Raw genomic sequence first — 23,198 nt, forward strand, 5'->3', positions numbered from 1 at the left:
AGGAGATCTCTGCATGTAATAGCAGGTCTCCTCCGCTAGCAAGCAGACGATTGCCGGGAAGGAATGCTTCCTTCTCGACAATCGCCTGTTAAATCGGGCTGTGTAATACACCCTTAACAGTAGTCACTTCAGTATCTTCCCTCTACACCCCAGTAAATACAATAATGGCCCTGGTTTACGAAGATTATAGACGGTGTAACCTTACACAGGCTCCAGGTCTAAACAGGAAACACTTTTTATTGATGCGGTTAAAATCTTCATGCAGGATAGTTTCTTCAACGCGTTTCAGACCATATGACAATTTTGGTCCTTAATGACATTGTCATATGGTCTGAAACGCGTTGATGAAACTATCCTGTATGAAGATTTTAACCGCATCAATAAAAAGGGTTTCCTGCTTAGACGTGGAGCTGGATGTTATTCCTTCCAATATTTGTTCAACTGCAACCAGGTGCGGTATCCTTGCTCGTCTAGCAGAGGAAGAGGCGAGAGCTGCCTTTACCATTATTGTTCAACCTTACACAGGCGGTTCAGACCTGCAGCAGATTTATCACAGGGGCCCAGGCTGGAGGACACATGTGCTGCAGGGGGAGATGCTTTTCTCTGACTGTATACCAACCATTGGTTAGCTTACTTTCAGACAGATTTGTATTCCAGAATTGTGGCACAAAATTGTCTTAGGCCACACCCCTTTCCACACAAAGCCTTGCCCTTTCCACTAAGCCACACCCCATTTTTGTGTAAGTCGGGGGGGGGGGGGGGGGAGTGTAGAAACCCTAGCTGTACCAAATTGCACCACTTTGGGACAGATTTTAGGCGCAGATAGAGATGAGCAAAGCGAGCTTCGGGTGTTACATCATGACTTCGGAATAGCACTGCTTGGAGATTTGTCTCCGTGCAGTAAGAGAATGTATGGGCTCCGATGAACCGAAGTTAGTTTTTCACGAATTCGCGCGTGACTTAGTTGAATAATTTTGGTAGTTGATTTTTAAAGTGGGAAAATTACTTTAAAACTTGAAACCGGTACCAGTTCACAGGGCGCAGACACATTAGTAAACCTGGGCCAGTGTCTGAAGTATGCTCCACAGATGTGCTGCTGACTGTATATGCCTGATGGATCCAAAAAGATTGTCCATTTTAGGCCTCATGCACACAACCGTTGTTTTGGTCCGCATTTGAGCTGCAATTTTTTCAGCTTGGATGCGGACCCATTCACTTCAATGGGGCCGCAAAATATGCGGTCAGCACTCCATGTGCTGTCTGCATCCGTTGCTCCGTTCTGTGGTCCGCAAAAAAATATAACCTGTCCTATTGTCCGTTTTGCGGACAAGAATAGGCAGTTATATCAATGGCTATCTGTGCCGTTCCGCAAATTGTGGACCGCAAAACACACAATGGTCATGTGCATGAGGCCTAATCTGCAGTCGGGCTGGTGTATGTTGGTATACCTTTTCTTCAGCTCTATGGAATAGCACATTCTGCCGCACTATTCTGTACAGCAGCATATACCATGCGGCGTAGACTTGTTTAAAACATACAGGTGAAACTCCAAAAATTTGAATATTGTGCAAAGTTCATTTATTTCAGTAATGCAACTTAAAAGGTGAAACTAACATATGATACATTACATGCAAAGCGAGATATTTCAAGCCTTTACTTGTTATAATTTGGATGATTATGGCTTACAGCTTATGAAACCCCAAAGTCACAATCTCGGGTCCCTTTGCTCAGGGGGTATGGATTAATTACCTGACTAGAGTGTGACACTTTGAGCCTAGAATATTGAACCTTTTCACAGAATTCGAATTTTAAACTGCATTACTGAAATAAGTTAACTTTTGCACGATATTCTAATTTTTCGACTTTCACCTAAGAGTCTTGAATAACGTCCCTCACTTTACGACTGGCTGTACAGTGGCATGTCGAAGGGTTCCGTCAGATGTACGTTGTGAAATCCTCCTGATGTATACTTCCAATGTGAATAAACCCAAGGGTAGGTTGACTGGTTAACTGGTTGACTGACTGGTGCTGCCAGTGACAGATTAGCTCCATGTGTTCAGCCGGATATGGCTGGCAGGAAGCCTTCTCCATCAGGACCGCTCTTCTAGTTGCCTTGATGATTTATCAAACCATGATAATAAAAATAAAAAGTCTGTCCATTGATTCAAACCTTGATCAGTCAGCTCCTGCAGGGGTGCACCACCAATGAGGCCAGGTGAGGCGAGTGCCTCAGGCAGCACCATGTGGGGTGAGGGGGGGGGGATGCAGCCAAAGAGCCATGGGCTGAAGGGAAGGGGTTAGGTTAAGAAATTGGCATTAGGCAGGGGGGCTGCTCTTTTTTAGTTTTTCGCCTCAGGCAGCAGAACGGCTAGGTGCACCCCTGGGCTCCTGCTACTTGCTTGTGTGAAAAGTGGGGAAAGTACAAATGTTGCAGTCATGATGAATATTTTATTTTCTAGGCCTCTTTCATATATCATGTGTTTAGTGAACCGGAATCCGCTGCTAATGTTAATAAGTAGGTCTGTTCAAATAAGCAGATATATTCCATCAGTATTTCAAATCCGCAGCACGTCCTACTTTTGTGCGTTTTTTCTTTCAAATATGCCTATTATAGTATATGGTAATGCTCGAAAATGCAGCAAGGAAGGAGTGCGCATGTAAATACGGAAGCAATATTGATGACAGTCTTGATGGTACTGTATATTATCTGGAATCCAAGTGCATTCTGGAGCTGGAATACAGACTGATTTGAATACACTTGTGAGGAAGAGGCCCTTGGTAGATATTCTAATGTCTTTCCTTTCCTTCTTCTTCCAGGAGAAGAGCACCAGTGTGGGCTGCGAGGAGCAGAGCTTCTATGAAACTCTGGCCGAGCTCTTTCCCTGCGGTTATAGCACACATACAGCTTCCGAATCCGGAAAACTGCAGGTTTTAACAAAATTATTATTAGCCATAAGAGAGCACGGCCCCTCCGAGAGGTGAGTTCTGTGCAGCTTATTAATAAGAGTCTGAAGGAGACTTACCAGAAGCCATGTATGAAAGGGACTCTGTCACCAGCGACCTCCCTGTCCCGCTGTTTGCATAGACACATAGCTGTGCTTCACCTGATTAAAACGCTGTTTTATTATGTTCATCCGAAGTTCTGCTCCTGAGTTATGATGCTTTTTCTTAATATGCAAATGAGGTCTTTGGTGCAATGAGGGCGTCACCATTATTCTTTTTGCACCCAGGCTCCGCTCCTTTCTGTGCCTAGCTCCTCTTTGGCTTCTTTACTACTGCCTGGTCCTGTCAATCAAAGCAGCCAGGGAGGGACCGGTCACAGAAAGCAGGAGAGTGTGGATGCAACAAGTGCAATGTTGATGCCCTCATTGCACCAAAGGCGAAAATTGCATATTAAGAAAAAGTATCATAATTCGGAAACAGACCCTCGGATCAAGAAAAGAAAAACAGCGTTTTAATCTGGTGAACCACCGCTATGTGTCTATGCAAACAGCTGGATAGGTAGGTCGCTGGTGACAAATTCCCTTTAAAGGCCCCTCAGGGCACATTAAAAAAGTGAAAACTAGTTGTTAATATGTATCTTCTTTGCTGAGATATGAATGAGAATGAAACTTACAGACCGAAAGCCTGGGGCTGCACTACTGAGATGCTTACGACTATACAGTATGTTCCCCTGTTGAATTCTGTCAGGGTTTGAGTTGCCATGGATACCTTGTATGGTTAATGTGTCTCAGTGGTGCAGCCTCTTGCTAAACAGTTATATCTCAGCGTGGAAGTAAGATATTAAGACTTTCTAGTACATACATGCCAATGTCAGATCTGTGGGGGTCCGACTCCCACCAATCAGTTGGTTTAGGCATCTGCCACTGCAAACTATACAGTGTATAGAGCCTTCTGCTCCTGCTCCCTACAGCTGATCAGTGGGAGAGTCGGACCCCGCTGAGCCGATATTGGTGACCTCTTCTGATAGGTTATTGATATCTGTATCCCAGACAACCCCTTTGTGACCCCAGCCTTGTGCAGCGTAGAAGAATTAACCCTATAAAGCTAGCTGACATTAAAGATGTGCTAATGTCAAGTGAACCTAACTAGCCTATTCCTACTTTTATCTATGCCCCCGTTACTCCAGAAATATAACTTTTTATAATACTTTTTTAACTGCCAGCCCTGTGCGCTGGGGAAATGTCGCGCTGTTCAGTATTCGGCGCAGTAAGGCAGGCGGCGGGCGCCCTTCTCACTGCGCCTGCGCCAAATACTGAACAGGACGGCGCAGGCGCGAGATTTACACGGCAGACAGGGACGGAGGTAGGAAACCAACACTGCTTGGCCCTGTCAATCTAGTGTAGCAGGGCGTGGCCAGAGGTGGGAGAACGGAGCTGCTAGGCGCAGGGGCAACGCCCCCCCTGCACCTAGAGGCTAATTAGCATATTATAAAAGTTATATTTCTGCAGTAACGGGGCATAGATAAAAGTAGGAATAGGCTAGTTAGGTTCAGCTGACATTGGCACATCACTAATGTCAGCTAGTTTAATAGGGTTAATTCTGGTGGCAGAAACCTTTTAAAAGGGTAGTCTGCCCTCACCTGTTATTTGCCCCGCTGATCCAGTGCCTGCCATCAGCCTCTGTTTATTTTCCTGATGCTGTACATGCACAGGACTGCTGCAGCCAATCACTGGCCTTAGAGATGACACCAGCATTTTCAGTATGTGACAGCCGAGGTAAACGATCGGCTGTAGCAGTTACCTGTATGTACAAGTCATCATTGCTCCAGGAACGTGAGAAAAGGACAACGTTAAAAAAAAAAAAAGGAGGGAAACTGGTGCATCGGCGCTGGAGCTGCAGGTGATAGAACAGGGGAGTAACATTAGTGTCTTAGAATTTTTATATTTCTTGCAGCTAGTTTGTGCTTTTTTACTCTCAGACAACCCCTTCAGTTTCAGGGCACTGAACATGTAAAGTGTAAAAAGGGTTAAAAGCATAACATAAGACGACAAAACATCTAGTCCAATAAACATGAGCTTACCCGGTCACAGACTGATACCGAGGGGTTGAGGACCATGGCCCTGGGAGCTTACAATCTGGGAGGAAGGGAAGGAGACAGAGGGCAAATTTGGAGTTGTAGGTTTTTCTAAAGTTGGACGTTTTTGTGTGTTTTTTAAAGGATAAAGGGAAGAGCCTGATGTGCTGGGGAAGTGAGATCCAGAGTATGGGGGATGCAGACGAGGAGAGCAAAGGAGGAGGTCATAGAGGGATCAGGGATTACATGTGGAGGGATATCAGGAGATAGAGGTATGCAAGGGACAGGTTGTGGACTTAAAAAAGAATTCGCTCTGCAATGGACAATGATGGGATTGGTGGATTCAATGAAGAGCAGAGTTGAAGGTGGTTTTGAGGGGCACAAGATGGAAGGCCACAGAAAAAGATGTTGCAGTAGTCTGGGTGGGAAATGATGAGGATCATACACTGCCATTTCACTTGAGTTGAATCTAAAGAGAGATCAGTTTTGAGAGATGTTCTTGAGGTGGAGGAGATAAGGTGCTAGGCCAGTGATGGTGAACCTTTTAGAGACCGAGTGCCCAAACTGAAACCCAAAGCCCACTTATTTATCGCCAAGTGCCAAGCCAGCAATTTAACCTGAATAGCAATATAGTATATTTTCCATGTATCATTTAGCTATAATAGCCTGCCTACATTCAATGCACTGCCTGTGCCATTCATAGTACGCACTGTGCTGATGAAGGACAGGACAAATCAAAGGCATATTAGTACAACAAAGACTTTTTCAAGGGTGCGGGTGCCCACAGAGAGGGCTCCGAGTGCCGCCTCTGGCACCCGTGCCATAGGTTCGCCAACACTGTGCTAGGCTGTGTGGTCTGAAGGACCAGGTGTGATCAGTGGTGTGGAGTTCTGCTGCGATTCTCGGCATTGTTTGACTGCAGTTGATTAATGTGTAGACTGTTGTATCTTGCAGAGTGGTTCTGGTCTCTCATTACACTCAGACCTTAAATATACTACAAGACGTGTGTCAGCGGCATGGATATAAGTGCACCAGACTGGATGGACAGACGCCGGTCACACACAGGCAGCAAATTGTGGACGGATTTAATAGCAAGTATTCAACAGACTTCATCTTCCTACTTAGCTCCAAAGCGGGCGGTGTGGGGCTGAACCTGATCGGAGCCTGCCATTTAATTTTATATGACATTGACTGGAATCCAGCTAATGACATGCAGGTATTTTCATGTTGATTGATGTTTTCTTGGGCTCTGATTTTTAGCTGTTTTTCTTAATGCCTAAAATATGAATAGTGGGTGTTACACTGTCTATGCAGATTTTCATTCATCCAGGTCATGGTATACGGCTGTGAGGGCTAACCTCCGGCACTCCAGCTCGGGTAAAACTACGACTCTCAAGACAAACACAGAACTCCATAGAAATGAATAGGGCATGCTGGGAGTCGTAGTTTCACCACATCTGGAGTGCCAGAGGTTATCGTATACGGTATCTATTAGTACTAATTCCCCCAGTGCCTTCAGGGTGCAGATAAGTTTGTTGAGTACCCCACAACTAGGCTTCATTCATCCAGTGGTAGGAGTAGGAGCCCCTGTTTTGTGCCACCGTCATCCCGTCAGAGGAAAGCTTTTCTTCATCCACACAGCTTTACAGGAGACCTCAATGCCAATTCTACAGTGATACTGGAACCTTGAAATGGCAAACAATGTAATGCATTTATTGATCAAAAAAAAATAAAGCACCAAGAAGATGTTGAACCTTCTAAATGTGAATGTAATGATATGTAAGTGATTACAATATTAGAGAGAAAGGGGAAGAGTTTATTGGGGAAAACTGTACAATTGAGGGGAGGCTCTAGGACCTTTTTGCGCGCCTGTAGCCTGGATACAAGATGAGATACGGTTGGGCATGGAGGTATACAGGTTCTGTATGGTATCCTGCGGCACATTTGCCGTGTAGATCCTGCACACTCCTAGGTTGATGAAGCGGATGTCCCAGCTGGTCCCATAAATGCTGGATTGCCGATAGAACTTGTGACCGGGCAGCCAAGGAAGTGCTGTTATCTGGAGGAGACATTCCTGGGAAACCCTTGCTGTGTATACTGCTGACAAATGCCAGTTGTGAGCTCTGCCATGAGAGGATCATGTGTGGCGACAGGACATCATGTACATATCGCTGAGCCGTTAGTGTCCCTCGTTTCATTACTAGGGGGTGACCGACTGTCATATGCGATGGCCCCCAGATCATCACACCAGCAGTTGGGGCAGTGTGTAGCTCCACAGCAAACGCAGGATTGAAGCGCTTCCCACGAGACCTCCATACTAGAACCGGACCGTCGTGAGATCCCAAACAGAATCTGGCTTTGTCGCTAAAGACCATATGGTTCCAGTCTGAAGCAGTCCAAGTTTTTGCTTCATGACCCCTTTGCAAACAAAGTTGATGGTGGCTGGCTGTCAATGGCCGGACACCTAATGTGCACCATGACACCAAATTTCCTCTTCTGCTAAGCTCCTAGAAATGGTGCGGGCAGAGACAGGGATGTGTCCTGAAGGTGCCACCTGTGTCTGGATGATGCACAGTGAAACCGTGGAAGCTGTTTGTACTTGTCGGCAGGTGAAACGATCCTCTCAACCTGGTGTCTGTCTGGGCCATCCGGAGCCTGTTCACCATGTGTGCCCTTGCATAACCTCTGCTCCCAACAGCTAGGTCAGAACAGCATAGATGGCGGGCAGTTCTTCAAAACAACCCTCCTGTATCTCTCAGGCCTGTGATTTGCCCCTGTCAAAGGCTGTCAGCTGGTCAAAATGTCTTTGAGCGTGTCGTAGAAGCATGTCATGCAGTCAATGATCTCTCACCAAGCGGTACACTACCCAAAAGTAGCCTCTGAGAGCCTTTTTATAGGGCATAGGGTGACAAGACCCAGACCACACCAGTAGTCATTTACAGAACTGCATGCCCAGTTTTGAAGGTAACTGACATTTCTATCTGGGTGTGTTATGGCTTTTTTTTGTCAGTGAGTGTATATTAAAGGGATTGTCTGGGCTTTTAATATTGATGACCTATCCTCTGGATAGGTCATCAGTATCAGATCGGTGAGTGCCCGACACCTGGCACCCCTGCCAATCAGCTGTATGAGGAGACGGCGTGCGCACTTGCTGTCTCCCGTCCCTCTTCCAGTCCGCTGCTGCTGTCTTTATGGCAAAGCAGCGGTGAACAGGAAGAGAGACGGGAGACTGCACACTGCATGCGCCTTGTCCTCGTACAGCTGACCTGAAATTGGGATAGGTCATCAATATTACAAGCCTGAAAAACCCTTTTAAATACTTTTAAAGGGAACCTGTCATCAACTTTATGCTGACCTCACTGAGCGCAGTATAAACTAGTGACAGAAATGCTGATGTCAGCGGTTTGTCATTTATCAGCTAAAAGTCAGTGGTTGCTGAGAACCAGCATCATAATCATTGCAGCCCAGGCCTAGAAAAGAGTCAAATCTACCTGAGAAGAGTCCTGGTTATTATAATCTCCTGCTCTCCCCCATCTGCTGATGACTGGCAGTTCTCTCCTAGAGAGAAAGGGAGAAAACTAGGTAGAAGACTGTCAGCCATCAGCAGGTGGGCAGGAGAGCAGGAATCCATGAATAACCAGGACTCTTCTCAGGTGGCCGGGACTCTTTTCCAGGCCCAGTCTGCAATGATTGTGATGTTGGTTCGCGGCAACCACTTACTTTTAACTTATAAATGACAGACCTCTGAAATCAACTCACTTGTCTACTTTATAATGCCGTTAGTATGGGCAACATAAAGTTGATGACAGGTTCCCTTTAAAGCCACCTCCATGACACTTGTGGAGTCATATGAACTTCTGCCACTAGGTGACACTGTTCTCCTGTTCTTATGACTTGTAATCCTCTTCTTACTTGTAACGCTTGCTTTCTGACAGGTTTATCTTGGCTTTAAAGGAATTCAAGAAGTTTCTTTATTAGAGTTCACATGGAGGAAATTGTCTTTGCCACAGTTTTTTAACAATGTCCGTGCAGACCATGTGAAGAAAGAACAGGGGAGATGGTTACCATACGGCTGCCCCCTGATTTCTGGCTCAGAATTTGCGACAAGTTCTGTAGACAGAAGCCTCTTTGTGAACTACCCCCTAGAGCAGGGGTGCACAACCTTTTCTGGTTGGGGGCCACGTTGTCAGCCTAAACCAATTCCAAGGGCCGAAAATAAAACTTAAGAGTTACTCCCACCTGAAATACTATATTTTTGGCATATTGAACATACAGTATATATCCTAAATGTCTAATTACACTTCTAGTACTCCCATCTAATGGGAGAATACATGAAAAATACATAGTGAGCAGCCACAAGACATAGAAATACATATCTGTTACCAGATGGCTGGGGGCCGCACATAATGGTATCGAGGGCCACATGTGGCCCCTGGGCCGCAGGTTGTGCACCCCTGCCCTAGAGCGACTTAAAGACTCCAAGCAAAATGTATTCTCTTTTCCAGACTAAAAGGTCTAGTAGAGATCTCTATAGACAGATACGATTGGATGTCAGTCTGTGACTACATGTTAAAAGGGGTTTTCTTTGTTGTAGGCGATGGCTCGTGTGTGGAGAGATGGCCAGCAGCGCACTGTCCATATATACCGGCTCCTGACCACAGGTGAGAAGGGATGAACTGATATCATTTAGAGATGGGGCGTTATTGTAAGAACTCATACATATTATATATGGATAACTAAAGCTCACCTTAGGGGCCCTTTGCACGGGCCGAGAATCGTACAGATGATCGTTAACGAGCATTCATAGTAACGCTCATTAGCGATGATCGAGCGGCGTAAATGTACCGCTGATTACCGGATGAACAAGCAAAACGCTCTTTCATCGGGTAATCCTATTGTTTTGTTTTTCCTATTGTGCGCATGCTAAAAATATAGTTTACCAGCAGCAGATGGTGCCGGGTAAACACGATCTGCTGCCGGCAAACGACGAGTCCTTATGGGGAATAGCTGTGGGATTAGTGATCGCTCCTCCTCATACTCTGGAGGAGATCGCTGCATGTAAATGCATCAGTCTCCTCCGCTAGCGAGGAACGCTTTCTTCCGACAATCTGCTTGTACATCGTCCCGTGTAAAGGGCCCTCTAATAAAGGTGCACAGGAGGTCTTACTGAAAGTCCTGTATTGACCTGCATCACCCAAGGAAGGCTGACAGCGTGTGACTCTCAAGTGATTAAAGAGGACCTGTCATCTGGTAAAACTTGGGTTGTCTCACTTCGGCAAATGGCATTTATCATGTAGAGAAAGTTAATACAAAGCACTTACTAATGTATTGTGATTGTCCATATTGCCTCCTTTACTGGCTGGATTCATTTTTCCATCACATTATACACTGCTCGTTTCCAAGGGTTACAACCACCCTACAATCCAGCAGCGGCGGCCGTGCTTGCACACTATAGGAAAAAGTGCTGGCCTTTCAGGTGGCCAAGACCACAGGAGTGAGCATAGACCAGTCCTTTAACTTACAATGTGCAAGCACGACTACCACCACTGGATTGCATTATGGTCGTAACCATGTAAACAAGCAGTGTATAATGTGATGGAAAGGAGGCAATATGGACAATCACAATACATTAGTAACTGCCTTGTATTAACTTTCTCTACATGATAAATGCCCTTTGCTGAAGTGACGCAACCCCTTTAAGGAAGGCAGGGGGATTTCAAAGTTTTACCTGTCACAGGTCCTGTTTAAACAAAGGAAAGGCACCATGAGACTTGAGAAAATGTGTACATAGGTTAAGCCTGAAGATTACTCAAGTTTATTGCAGCTATCTAATCTGAATCACTCAGTTTCTAGGTTAGGCCAAGGGATGGGAACTTCCAAGACTTGCCTGTTGCTTGTATAGCACCGACATAGACAGCAGCTTGTACAGAGATCAGCATCTGCCCCTGCTCCCATCTCATAGATACGCAACCAGAAAACACATGGGAAACCCACACGCCCCAATCAGATGTTGTCCAAATCCAGGACCCCAGCACTGCAGGGGAACAGTGCTAACATGAGCTGTCCAGATGAGTTAGGGCTCATGCACACGACTGTATGTATTTTGCAGTCCGCAAAAAATACGGATGACGTCATCCATGTGCATTCCATATTTTGCGGAACGGAACAGCCGGCCCCTAATAGAACAGTACTATCCTTGTCCGTAAAGCGGACAATAATAGGACATATTCTATTTTTTTGCAGAACGGAATGCACACAGTAACTTCAGTTTTTTTTTTGTGGACCCATTGAAGTGAATGGTTCCACATACGGTCCGCAGAAAAAAACGGAACGGACACGGAAAGAAAATACATTTGTGTGCATGAGCCCTTACTCTGATATTTCACTTTTAATAAAACAAAGCACTGCCTCCCCCAAACTGTTCAGACTCCGGGAAGCCTCTGCTATGTTGGCATGTCACCAGGATCTTCGCCCTTCCCTTCTCTATCAGAAACTGGAAGGTTGGTTAATGCCAATCGGATTGACTTCCTACCATAAGTTAGCAAAATGTCTGTTTGGGAATACAGCTCCTATGAAGACTCATGCATCCCCATGGTAACAGACTACAAACATACTGTGTAGTCTGATCCCGCCGTCATACTCCTATCTATTTCTTCTTCTTGCTAACAACAGCTAATCCCCAGACGAAGGTTCCCCGAAACGCGTGTCGGGTTTGGCGCCATCCTGGAGGAGACACAGTATGGGTAACTGCTTCTTGTCCTATACATTTTGTTGCTGGCTGGCTTTTGCACTTTATTTCCCTTTTTGTTTTTGTGGACATATATGAACTGTTCACACTGTTTCTCCTCCAGTAGATTTTGGCCTTTTTCCCTGTACCTTTACCTGTTTTTAACTTATGTATTTGTCTAATTGATTATAAGCGGTCTGGCATCCATTTTATAGGTAGTTTATGCTATTCTATCTATGCCATAGGCTTTAACCTATTAGTCCATATGTGATTAGTGATTAAATATAATTTAATTTTCGGGTGTTGCCTAGTTTTTGATGGATATTAAAAAGAAGTTGATACATTTTTTTAGATGGATTAGAAACATCATAAATGGTCATAATCATGCAAAATTTTGAATAAGTCATCCACAATTTCTGCCCCTAGATCCTGATCTTAAAGACTATGTACACCTTTAAAATTGACATTAACATGTAGCCGTAGTCACTTGGGTTAAAAAAAAAAGTTGCACTAAGTTTCCAGGTGCTATCTTCATTTAGTCATTCATTTTGAGACACCCTCTCCAACAAGCAGTTTTCAATCTGCTCCTAGCCTCAGACTTGTGTCATGCAGGTATGTCCTTCCCAGTAATACATATTGTGAGGGCTGTGTGTCCAGGATGCTGTTGCCATCACTAGCTCTCATGTATCAGCACAGCTTCATTCCTGGACTGATTTGCCCCTGAACAGCTGATTAGGGATCGCTTCTCCCTTGCTCTGATGCTGAGGAGTGTCTGATTTCACCTGCCATGGGTGCTTTTCTGTATCTTTACACAGATACACAGCCGGAGTGATACTCTCCCTACCACACAGGAGCAGAGCTCTGAGAGACTTATGTCAGATTCAGCAGCACCGCCTGCTCATTGAAGGACTCGCACACAATTTGCAGAATCAAAATGGTTGGAAATTTTTAATGAAGACTATTTATAAAGTTGCTTCATTTATCATTTGGTAAGCAAATCCCCATGCAGCCTTTCAAAGGTAAAATTTGGAAGGGTACTGGCTCTCCTTAAATGGCACCTGTCAGCAGATTTGTACCTATGACACTGGCTGCCCTGCTGAATGTACACTTGGCAGCTGAAGACATCTGTGTTGGTCCCATGTTCATATGTGCCCTCATTGCTGAGAAACATGATGTTTGAATTTATGCAAATGAGCATCTAGGAGCAATGGGGGCAGTGCCATTACACCTAGAGGCTCTGCTCTCTCTGCAACTGCAGCGCCTTCTGCACTGTGGTTGACAGGGCCAGGCAGGCATGATGAGGCCCTGTCAATCAAACTGCAGAGGGCGCAGCAGAGAGAGCAGAGCCTCTAGGTGTAATGGCAACGCCCCTGTTGCTCCTAGAGGCTCATTTGCATATATTAAACCATCATTTTTCTCAGCAATACGGGCACATATGAAGATGGGACCAACACAGATGCCTTCAGCTGCCAAGCGCACATGTAACAGGTCAGCCAGTGTCATAGGGACAAATCTCCTGATGCCCTTCAAAGACACCAGCCTTGTATGGTTTATTGGAAGTGCTCAGTGATATCAACACTTATTGGCAATGCTCCATGGGAAAACAATATGCAAAGAGGTATCTCACTAGCGCCACCTTGTGGAAGGTACACCCTATGAGTCAAAATCCGACTTTGTAACATGCTATAAAATAGATGGATATTTGGCTTGGCTATTTTCCCTTGTCATGTCCCAAAGCTTGTTAAAAAGTCGGATTTTGACTCATAGGGAACCACTTCCAGCAAGGTGGCGGCAGCGAGATGGTTCTCCTTCTCACAAGATCTGTGCTTGCTGTCATTCAGAGGAAACCTACTTTGTATAGTTTCAGGGAATGCAAATTCATGTTGGTTATGTGATGAACACGCAGGTTCCTGACTTATTAGAGCTGTGTCTTGTAAGTAGCCAAACATGCGTGAAGAATGAAGGTTCCTACCAAATGACATTAAGCGGAGATCATGCAAACTGTAATGGTAAATTACCCATCTCAGACATTGACTGTATATCGCTAAGTTATGCCAGCAATGTCATATAGGTAGGTGCAGGTCTCACCGGTGGGACCTGCTCCCATCTCCAGAGCGAAGGAGAGCACACCGCTCATACGGTGCTATAGGTCATCAGTGTTAAACCCTTAAGGGAATTTCCAAACAACGTATAAAAAGTGCTGAGTGTGATCAGATCTGCTGGAATATCGCTGTAAACGGTCTCCTGTTGGTAGGAAGCGATCCTTCAGCTGCTGTATTATCAGCACCAGTACAAGGCTTGTACACCCATGACCAGTGTGACCCATTAGAGGTGACCTCTGACCCTGTACATTTCCATATTTTGCAGGGACTTTAGAAGAAAAGATCTATCAGAGGCAGATAAGTAAACAGGGTCTCTCCGGGGCGGTTGTTGACTTTGCCCCGAAATCAGAACATATTCGATTTTCCGTGGATGAACTCCGAGATCTCTTCACTCTGCATGAAGATTCGGACTGTGTAACCCACGACCTGCTGGAATGTGACTGTACAGTAACAAAACGCCTTCCAGGTAATCCCAGGATTGCTGTTAGGGGTCTGTTCACATCTGGTGTTGGCCCCTGTGATCAGCGTATTCATCAGCACTGATTACTGATCCTCAGGATAGGTCATCGGTATCTGATCAGAGGGGGTCCGACGTCCGTGACCCCCACCGATTGGCTGTTTGATGAGACTGCAGTGCCGTGCACCGTATAGTGGCTGTGCTTGGTATTGCAGCCCAAGAAAATTCACTTGACTGGGATTGAGCTGCGCTTAGGTGACCAGTAAACGTAATGTCGCTGGCATAGGGTAAGCAACCTGGTCTTCTCAAACAGATGATTGGCCCGGGTACCGGTTGTGCATCAGATATTAATGACCTATTCAGAGGATAGGTCAGAAAGCGCCTTTAAGTCACACAGGGATCATTGAGCCTCTTAGACACCAGGGCCAACTGATACCTCTGCAACCGTCATAGCTGCACCCGTGCAGCTGTATATGGTCAGATGTAAGGCCACATTCACACGGCCGTGGGATCGCCGTGCCTGTGTTGCAGTGTAGAGCCATTGACATCAATGGGTCTGCATTCCATAATATGCAGCGAAAGATAGGACATGTCTTATCTTTCTCTGTATTTTGTGGATTGTGGACCCATTGATGTCTGCAATGCGGAGTGCGCGCGGCCGGTGCCCATGTTTTGTGGATTCAAGGTTTGTGGTCCGCTACACGGTCATGACGGCAACACGGTCATGTGAATGAATATTTTCATTCATTAACTGCTTTCAGAGATGTTAAAATGACATAGAATGAAGCTGATGGATCCATAGAAAGTATATGGGATCCATACTCTGCACACTCCAAAAGCTGATGAAAGCAGAAGGGGCAGAGGTTTTTTTTTTTTTATCACAAAATTGCTAATATGGTAGAGGAAGCTTGCCGGTTATCCTGGAGCTCACGCATGCATTCACAGTTCTCTTAGTTAGCTGTGGGCTTGTGAAGCTTTCCCGCGATCTCTTGTATTGTTAGATGTGCAGCGCCAGTTCTCGATTAGCTGACTTATTATGCGGGTGTGTAGCCGTAGCATATCATTGTCAGTCCGCAGTGGGTTTTTACAGCACTTGCTGTGTATATTACTCAGGGTCTTGTAACAATTCTGCATTGCTTTACCTCCGACCGGCCTTAGATGGTGATAATTTGGTTATATCGCTCCTTGCTGAGCGTCTTCTCAGCGCCACTGCGGACTGACAATGATATGCTACGGCTACACACCCGCATAATAAGTCAGCTAATCGAGAACTGGCGCTGCACATCTAACAATACAACAGATCGTGGGAAAGCTTCACAAGCCCACAGCTAACTAAGAGAACTGTGTGAATGCAACCAAATAACAACTAAAATTACTAACCACGTGTCCAGAGTGAAGACGCTAAGGAAACCGTGTTTTTTATCATTTTTTTTTTTTATATTTTTGATACATGCGTGAGGTCCACATTTAACCCCTTAAGGACTTAGGACGTATCGGTACGGCATGGTTCCCGAGTCCTTAAGGACCCATGACGTACCGGTACGTCATGAGTTTAAAATAAGATTGCGGCGCCCCGGGGGTTAATCCGAACGGGATTTCGGCTGAAATCATTCAGCCGGCATCCTGTCACAACGCCGAGGGGGGTCAGGCGGTGCGGGCGGTGCGGGAGGCGGGATCACGATCCCCCGCCCGCCTCCCCTTGAATAATCGTTGGCTTCTAGTGGGTATACCAGGGTGCCAGCACATTGCTGGCACCCTGGTATAAACGGCTGACATCGGTGATGCGATGTCAGCCGTTTAACCCTTTCCATACAGTGGTCCGTACGGACCGCTGTATGGAAAAGGTTAACAGGTCAGGGAGCTCCCTCCCTCTCCCATCGGGGGCTGCTGTGCCTTTGCAGCCCCCCGATGGGAGAGGGAGAGAGCTCCCAGGCAGCCCCCCGACAGACCCGTCCTTACCCTTCCCCGTCTGCGAAGTTCTGAACACTACTGAGCAGACGGGAAGGTTCCCATGGCAACAGGACGCCTTCTCAGGCATCCTGCTGTCCATGGTGCTGAACAGATCTGTGCTGAAAGCAGAGATCTGTTCAGACAAGGTGGTAAGTAAAATACAGTACAGTACAATATATATTGTACAGTACTGTATTATACAGACATCAGACCCACTGGATCTTCAAGAACCAAGTGGGTCTGGGTCAAAAAAAATGTAAAAAAAAAGTGAAAAAAGTTAAGATAAAAAAAAAACATTTATCACTGAATAAAAATAAAAAAAATAAAATACACTACACATATTAGGTATCGCCGCGTCCGTAACGACCTGATCTATAAAACGGTCATGTTACTTTCCCCGCACGGTGAACGCCATAAAAAAAAAAAAAAAAAAAACTATGAGAAAATTGAAATTTTGCCCACCTTACTTCCCAAAAAAGGTAATAAAAGTGATCAAAAAAGTCGCATTTACGCCAAAATAGTACCAATCAAACCGTCATCTCATCCCGCAAAAATCATACCCTACCCAAGATAATCGCCCAAAAACTGAAAAAACTATGGCTCTTAGACTATGGAAACACTAAAAAATGAAATCATTGTGTAAAACTTAAAAAAAAAAAAAAAAAGTATACATATTAGGTATCGACGCGTCCGTATCGACCAGCTCTATAAAAATATCACATGACCTAACCCCTCAGATGACCACCGTAAAAAAATAAAAATAAAAACGGTGTAAAAAAAGCCATTTTTTGCCATCTTACATCACAAAAAGTGTAATAGCAAGCGATCAAAAAGTCATATGCACCCCAAAATAGTGTCAATCAAACCGTCATCTCATCCCGCAAAAAATGAGACCCTACTTAAGATAATTGCCCAAAAACTGAAAAAACTATGGCTCTTAGACTATGGAGACACTAAAACATTTTTTTTGTTTTAAAAATGAAATCATTGTGTAAAACTTACATAAATAAAAACAATTGTATACATATTAGGTATCGCCACGTCCGTGACAACCTGCTCTATAAAAATACCACATGATCTAACCTGTCAGATGAATTTTGTAAATAACAAAAAATAAAAAGGTGCCAAAAAATCTATTTCTTGTTACCTTGCCGCACAAAAAAGTGTAATATAGAGCAACCAAAAATCATATGTACCCTAAACTAGTACCAACAAAACTGCCACCCTATCCCGTAGTTTCTAAAATGGGGTCACTTTTATGGAGTTTCTACTCTAGGGGTGCATCAGGGGGGCTTCAAATGGGACATGGTGTCAAAAAACCAGTCCAGCAAAATCTGCCTTCCAAAAACCGTATGGCATTCCTTTCCTTCTGCGCCCTGCCGTGTGCCCGTACAGCGGTTTACGACCACATATGGGGAGTTTCTGTAAACTACAGAATCAGGGCCATAAATAATGAGTTTTTTTGGCTGTTAACCCTTGCTTTGTAACTGGGAAAAAAATATTAAAATGGAAAATCTGCCCAAAAAGTGAAATTTTGAAATTGTATCTCTATTTTCCATTAAATCTTGTGCAACACCTAAAGGGTTAACAAAGTTTGTAAAATCAGTTTTGAATACCTTGAGGGGTGTAGTTTCTTAGATGGGGTCACTTTTATGGAGTTTCTACTCTAGAGGTGCATCAGGGGGGCTTCAAATGGGACATGGTGTCAAAAAACCAGTCCAGCAAAATCTGCCTTCCAAAAACCATACGGCGCACCTTTCCCTCTACGCCCTACTGTGTGCCCGTACAGTAGTTTACGGCCACATATGGGGTGTTTCTGTAAACGGCAGAGTCAGGGCAATAAAGATAAAGTCTTGTTTGACTGTTAACCCTTGCTTTGTTAGTAGAAAAAATGGGTTAAAATGGAAAATTAGGCAAAAAAATGAAATTCTCAAATTTCATCCCCATTTGCCAATAACTCTTGTGCAACACCTAAAGGGTTAACGAAGTTTGTAAAATCAGTTTTGAATACCTTGAGGGGTGTAGTTTATAGAATGGGGTCATTTTTGGGCAGTTTCTATTATGTAAGCCTCGCAAAGTGACTTCAGACCTGTAGTGGTCCCTAAAAATTGGGTTTTTGTAAATTTCTGAAAAATTTCAAGATTTGCTTCTAAACTTCTAAGCCTTGTAACATCCCCAAAAAATAAAATATCATTCCCAAAATGCTGCAAACATGAAGTAGACATATGGGGAATGTAAAGTCATCAACATTTTTGGGGGTATTGCTATGTATTACAGAAGTAGAGAAACTGAAACTTTGAAATTTGCAAATTTTTCAAAATTTTTGGTAAATATGGTATTTTTTTATCCAAAAAAATTAACTTTTTTGACCCAATTTTTGCAGTGTCATGAAGTACAATATGTGACGAAAAAACAATCTCAGAACGGCCTGGATAAGTCAAAGCGTTTTAAAGTTATCAGCACTTAAAGTGACACTGGTCAGATTTGCAAAAACCGGCCAAGTCCTTAAGGTGAAATAGGGCTGAGTCCTTAAGGGGTTAAAGGGACCTGGTTTAGGAAATGGACGATATGAATTATGCTTTTTAGGGTACTTCCACACTAGCGTTTTTCTTTTCCTGTATTGAGTTCCGTAACAGGAACTCAATACCGTAAATAAAACTGATCAGTTTTATCCTAATGCATTCTGAATGGCGAGCACTCCGTTCAGGATGCATCAGTTCAGTCCCTCTTACGTTTTTTGGACCGAGAAAATACCGCAGCATGCTGCAGTTTTCTCTCCGGCCAAAAATACTGAACACTTAAAGTGTATTAGTGCCGGATCCGGCATTATGTGTTCTGGAAAAACGGATCCGGGTTTTCTGTCTGTGCATGCGCAGACCTTTAAAAATGCCCAAAAAAATTAACACTTGATCCGTTTTTCCAGATGACACCGGAGAGACTTATCCGGTATTTCAATGCATTTGTCTGACGGATCTGCACTCTGATCCGTCTGCCAAATGCCTTCAGTTTGCGTCCGGATTGCGACGGAATTGCCTGCCGGAATCCTCTGCCACAAGTGTGAAAGTACCCTTAGTGTTATAATAGTTTTTAATGTATTGTGTTTTATATTAAATAGTGAAATTGTATGCAAATTACTGTGAGCCAGCCATTATTTTTACTATTTTTTTAATTTATTTTTTTAATCACTGTTTTAGTTATCCTGTGATAAAGCCAGTAAAGCCCTGTAACTGGTGTGTGCGGATGGTGAATCTCTTCCTGGCGTGTACCAACAGGTTACTCTTTCATCCTTGCTCAAATTTTATGTCATTGTTTTCATTTCAGCTGATGCCACGGGAAATCACTTCACGCCCAGGAGCTGTCACCTCGGCAGGAAGGCAGAGAAGAACATTTCCATGTCTGAATTAATGCAGTGGAACCACTTCTCCATGCATCAGCTTTCTGATGAATTGTTTCTCCAGCCAGGCAAAGAATATATTTCCTTTGTTTTCCAGAACATGACAAACGGCTAATGGCGCTGAATACGTGTCCCTGTGTGAGTAGTCCATGAGAGGACAATGCTTCGCAGAGACATTGCAGCCCTCTGCAAGTCCACGGGAGCAGCGCTGTCTGTCCTTTACATGAGAGGGGTTTTCAATAGTTTTCAGTTTTGGTTTTATAAAATTGGACATGAAATGCACACTGTACTACCGAGGAACATGTGGAGGGTACCAACAGATATAGACGCACATGTGTTCACGAGGAAGTAACGTAGAACATTGAAGTCTGTGTAGGAGACACGAGATACTGAAAGGGAAACAATATAATAAAATATTCCAATCCATAGACTTTCCATATATGTGCATCTACTGCACGGCCAGGCAAAGGATATTAGTAGATGGCTTCTGGAGTAAGGACTGATGCACACTAGCGTATTTTTAATCTGCATCCGGCACCCAATCACTTCAGTGGGGCCGCAAAAGATGCTGTCCACATCCGTATATCCATTCTGCAGCCCTGGAAAAAATAGAACATGTCTTATTCTTGTCCGCATTACAGACAAGGACAAAACAGTTCTAGCAGAGGCCGGCCGTTCCGTAAAATGTGGAATGCACACGACCAGTATCCGTGTTTTGCGGACTGCAAAACAGCCAACGGTTGTGTGCATGAGCCCTAAATGGGACGACAAATTAGACCATTTTAGAGTTTTCCAGGTGAAGTTAACTAGACAAGGAAATTTGGAAAGGCTGGAGACCTGGGGGACATAGTAGGGAAGAAGAGGAAACAGCAGATCCCACTAAATACTGAGGACTTGATGAGGTTCAAAGAAGATTAAAAGGGGTTATGCCATGATTATAACAATGAAAATAATCTAGTACATGACCATCTCTATCTAACAAAGCTAGAACCAGCCCTGTACCTCACATGTGTCCAGAGAGCTCCCCATTCATTGCTCTAATTGTTCTAGATTCATGCTGGCAGCTCAGGGAGCGTGTGTCCTTTCTCAGGGAGCGTGTGTCCTTTCTCGGGGAGCGCGTGTCCTTTCTCGGGGAGCGTGTGTTTTCTGCTGTAGCTTTTTCCCTGTAACCTCCACAGCTTCTGACATAAGATATGGCTGGTTGTAGTTGAAGAGTTAAACTGAGCACATACGACCACCTTAGTGAGGTGGGCAAGAAATAAGGAAAACAGCAGGTGGCGCTATACAGGTACATTTATTGAATAGCTCACTGGCTATACTAAATTTTTAATTACCTGCAATTACAATATTATTTAGATCCAGGCGCTAGTTTGAAAAATGTAAAATATGTTTTGTGGCGCAACCGCTTTATGGTGATATGTACCCAGCAGTGTCGTTTATGTGGATTTTGTGTGTTTTTTTTTTTTGCTGCGTTTCCACACCAAAATCCACACATTACTTGTGGATTTTGACTCTGATTTGCCCCAGATCTTATCCTTGCATTGCAAAGGGTGAAATCTGCTCTGAAAATCTGCAGAAACAATTGACATGCAGCGGATTTCAAACTCCTCGCCGCAGGTGAATTTCTGCATATACCCTAAAAGTTATCCAAAGGTACTTCATGGGGGGAGCCTTAGTCAGATGATATGGTTAGGTCACAAGGGTGTATGAGATGTGGGAGGACTGAAAGACAGACCAGTGAAACCAGCGATTGCTATATACTTGTTTTATGTAAAGCTGTATTATTGCATGATGTAAATTTACTTCCTACAGCTGAGGGTTTGCTACAGTTCTATCCAGCCTAAACAGCCCTCTGTGAGCCTGGACTCCGCCTCATACATTGTAAAGAACAACAGCAGAGGTTTCTGCAGTAGACGGTGATGTATTTAGCACACAGAGCATTGTCTGGACTAGATACAATTGTAGGAAACCCCCATCAGTGTTAGGGTAGGTTCACACACAGCTTTTTGGAGGAGGTTTTGAGGCAGATTTCTGTAGGTTTTTCAGCCAAAGCCAGGAGTGGATTCAAAGGGATTCGTCTTCTCCGTCCTGCGGGATCCGCTTTTTCTATTACTGTGCTCGGTCTATATGGGTTTTCAGAATCCGGATGTCTTAATTCATTGACAGCAAGCAGAAAAATTTGTGAGGAAAAGAAAGGCAAAATATATTATACAATGATTACGCTTTATTTACATCAAAACAGCGCGCGCTTTTCCCCATTAAACTCTATTACAGCCGGGGAACCCCCTTTAAATTGCATTCCTAGAGATTCCAGTGGATGTCCTCCTCTCCCACCCTGCCGACATGTGGCCCTTTGCTGTATATGAGCAGCAGGCGTGTGATGAGTGGGTGTACACTGAATTCTTATACATTTTCATTATGTTTCAGGAACATCGAACCACCTGACCAGTGGGAGAAATTTTGCGCCGATAATCTGAAGTTGTCCCATGAAAAATATTCTGCAGTATTCAAACCAGCACCTGGGTCTGAATAGAAGAGGACCTTTCATTACAATAAGAAATCTAAACTAAGTATACAGACATGGAGAGTGGTGCCCAGGGATCTCCCTGCACTTACTATTATCCCTGGGCGCTGCTCCGTTCTCCCGGTATAGGCTCCGGTATCTTCAGATTTTCGGCTCAACCGGGAGGAGCCTGCCGGCGTCTCCTTTCTCTCGGGTTATGAGCTGAGCGCTGTGATTGGCCAGCACTCCAGCCTGGGAGAAGAAGCCCAGGAGAACAAGAGCAGGCTCCTCCTGGTTGAGCCGAAAATCCTGAAGATACCGGAGCCTATACCGGGAGAACGAAGCGGCGCCCAGGGATAATAGTAAGTGCAGGGAGATCCCTGGGCGCCGCTCTCCATGTCAACATACTTAATTTAGATTTTTTATATAATGAAAGGTCCTCTTTAATAATTGCATGTCATTAAAAATCTATCAGTGTAGCGCCACCTACTGTTTGCTCTTTTCCTACTGTCTGTCCTGCTCACAGAGACAGATACACATGCTCAGTTCCATCCTTCAACTGCCACCGGCTACAGCAGCTCACTAAGCTGACAGGGTAATATAAATCTAGCAGAGCAATGAATGTGGAGATCTCTGGATCCATGTGAGGTACCCAGCCCCAATTACTTGGGTACAGCTGGACATTGGGGCTACAAAGGGTGACTGGGGCACCGGCACTGTGTCCCCTTCATACTCCAAATTGGTGAGGCTGCCATAGATCAAGCACTTGTTAATCCCGAACTATATAAGATAGGAATGCCCCTTTTACAGGAGTTTTCCGAGATCTTTTTACTAGTAACCTATCCACTCAATAGGTCATCAGTAGCTGATCGGTGGGGGTCCGACGTCTGGGACCTCTGCCGATCAGCTGTTTGAGAAAGCACCGGCGCTCACAGCCCTCTCACAGCTTTCCCTAGGCCATGTTACATCACGTTCATTGGTCACATGGCCTAGGAGCAGCTCATCCTTATAAAAGTGAATGGGGCTCAGCTGCGATACCAGTCAGAGC

The 23,198-nt window shown here is 44.6% G+C and overlaps 1 protein-coding gene across 9 annotated transcripts in view; it reads left to right on the forward strand.

Annotated features, from left to right (window-relative positions):
* Positions 1 to 22,170, forward strand: part of RAD54B (RAD54 homolog B) — a 74,054-nt gene extending 51,884 nt beyond the window's left edge. For 7 of the 9 annotated variants that reach the window (XM_044293214.1, XM_044293212.1, XM_044293213.1 and 4 more), the window contains 5 exons: positions 2,818 to 2,978; positions 5,972 to 6,233; positions 9,612 to 9,678; positions 14,112 to 14,312; positions 19,575 to 22,170. In XM_044293214.1, the coding sequence (XP_044149149.1) occupies positions 2,818 to 2,978; positions 5,972 to 6,233; positions 9,612 to 9,678; positions 14,112 to 14,312; positions 19,575 to 19,762 (879 nt within the window). In that variant the 3' untranslated portion in view covers positions 19,763 to 22,170. Of the gene's footprint in view, positions 1 to 2,817; positions 2,979 to 5,971; positions 6,234 to 9,611; positions 9,679 to 12,559; positions 12,734 to 14,111; positions 14,313 to 19,574 lie in introns of those variants that run through there. The other 2 variants (XR_006389955.1, XM_044293210.1) reach the window with 2 other exon arrangements.
* The last annotated feature ends 1,028 nt before the right edge of the window (positions 22,171 to 23,198 follow it).

This window comes from Bufo gargarizans, chromosome 5 (genome assembly GCF_014858855.1).
Source record: "Bufo gargarizans isolate SCDJY-AF-19 chromosome 5, ASM1485885v1, whole genome shotgun sequence".
Taxonomy (NCBI): Eukaryota; Metazoa; Chordata; class Amphibia; order Anura; family Bufonidae; genus Bufo; species Bufo gargarizans.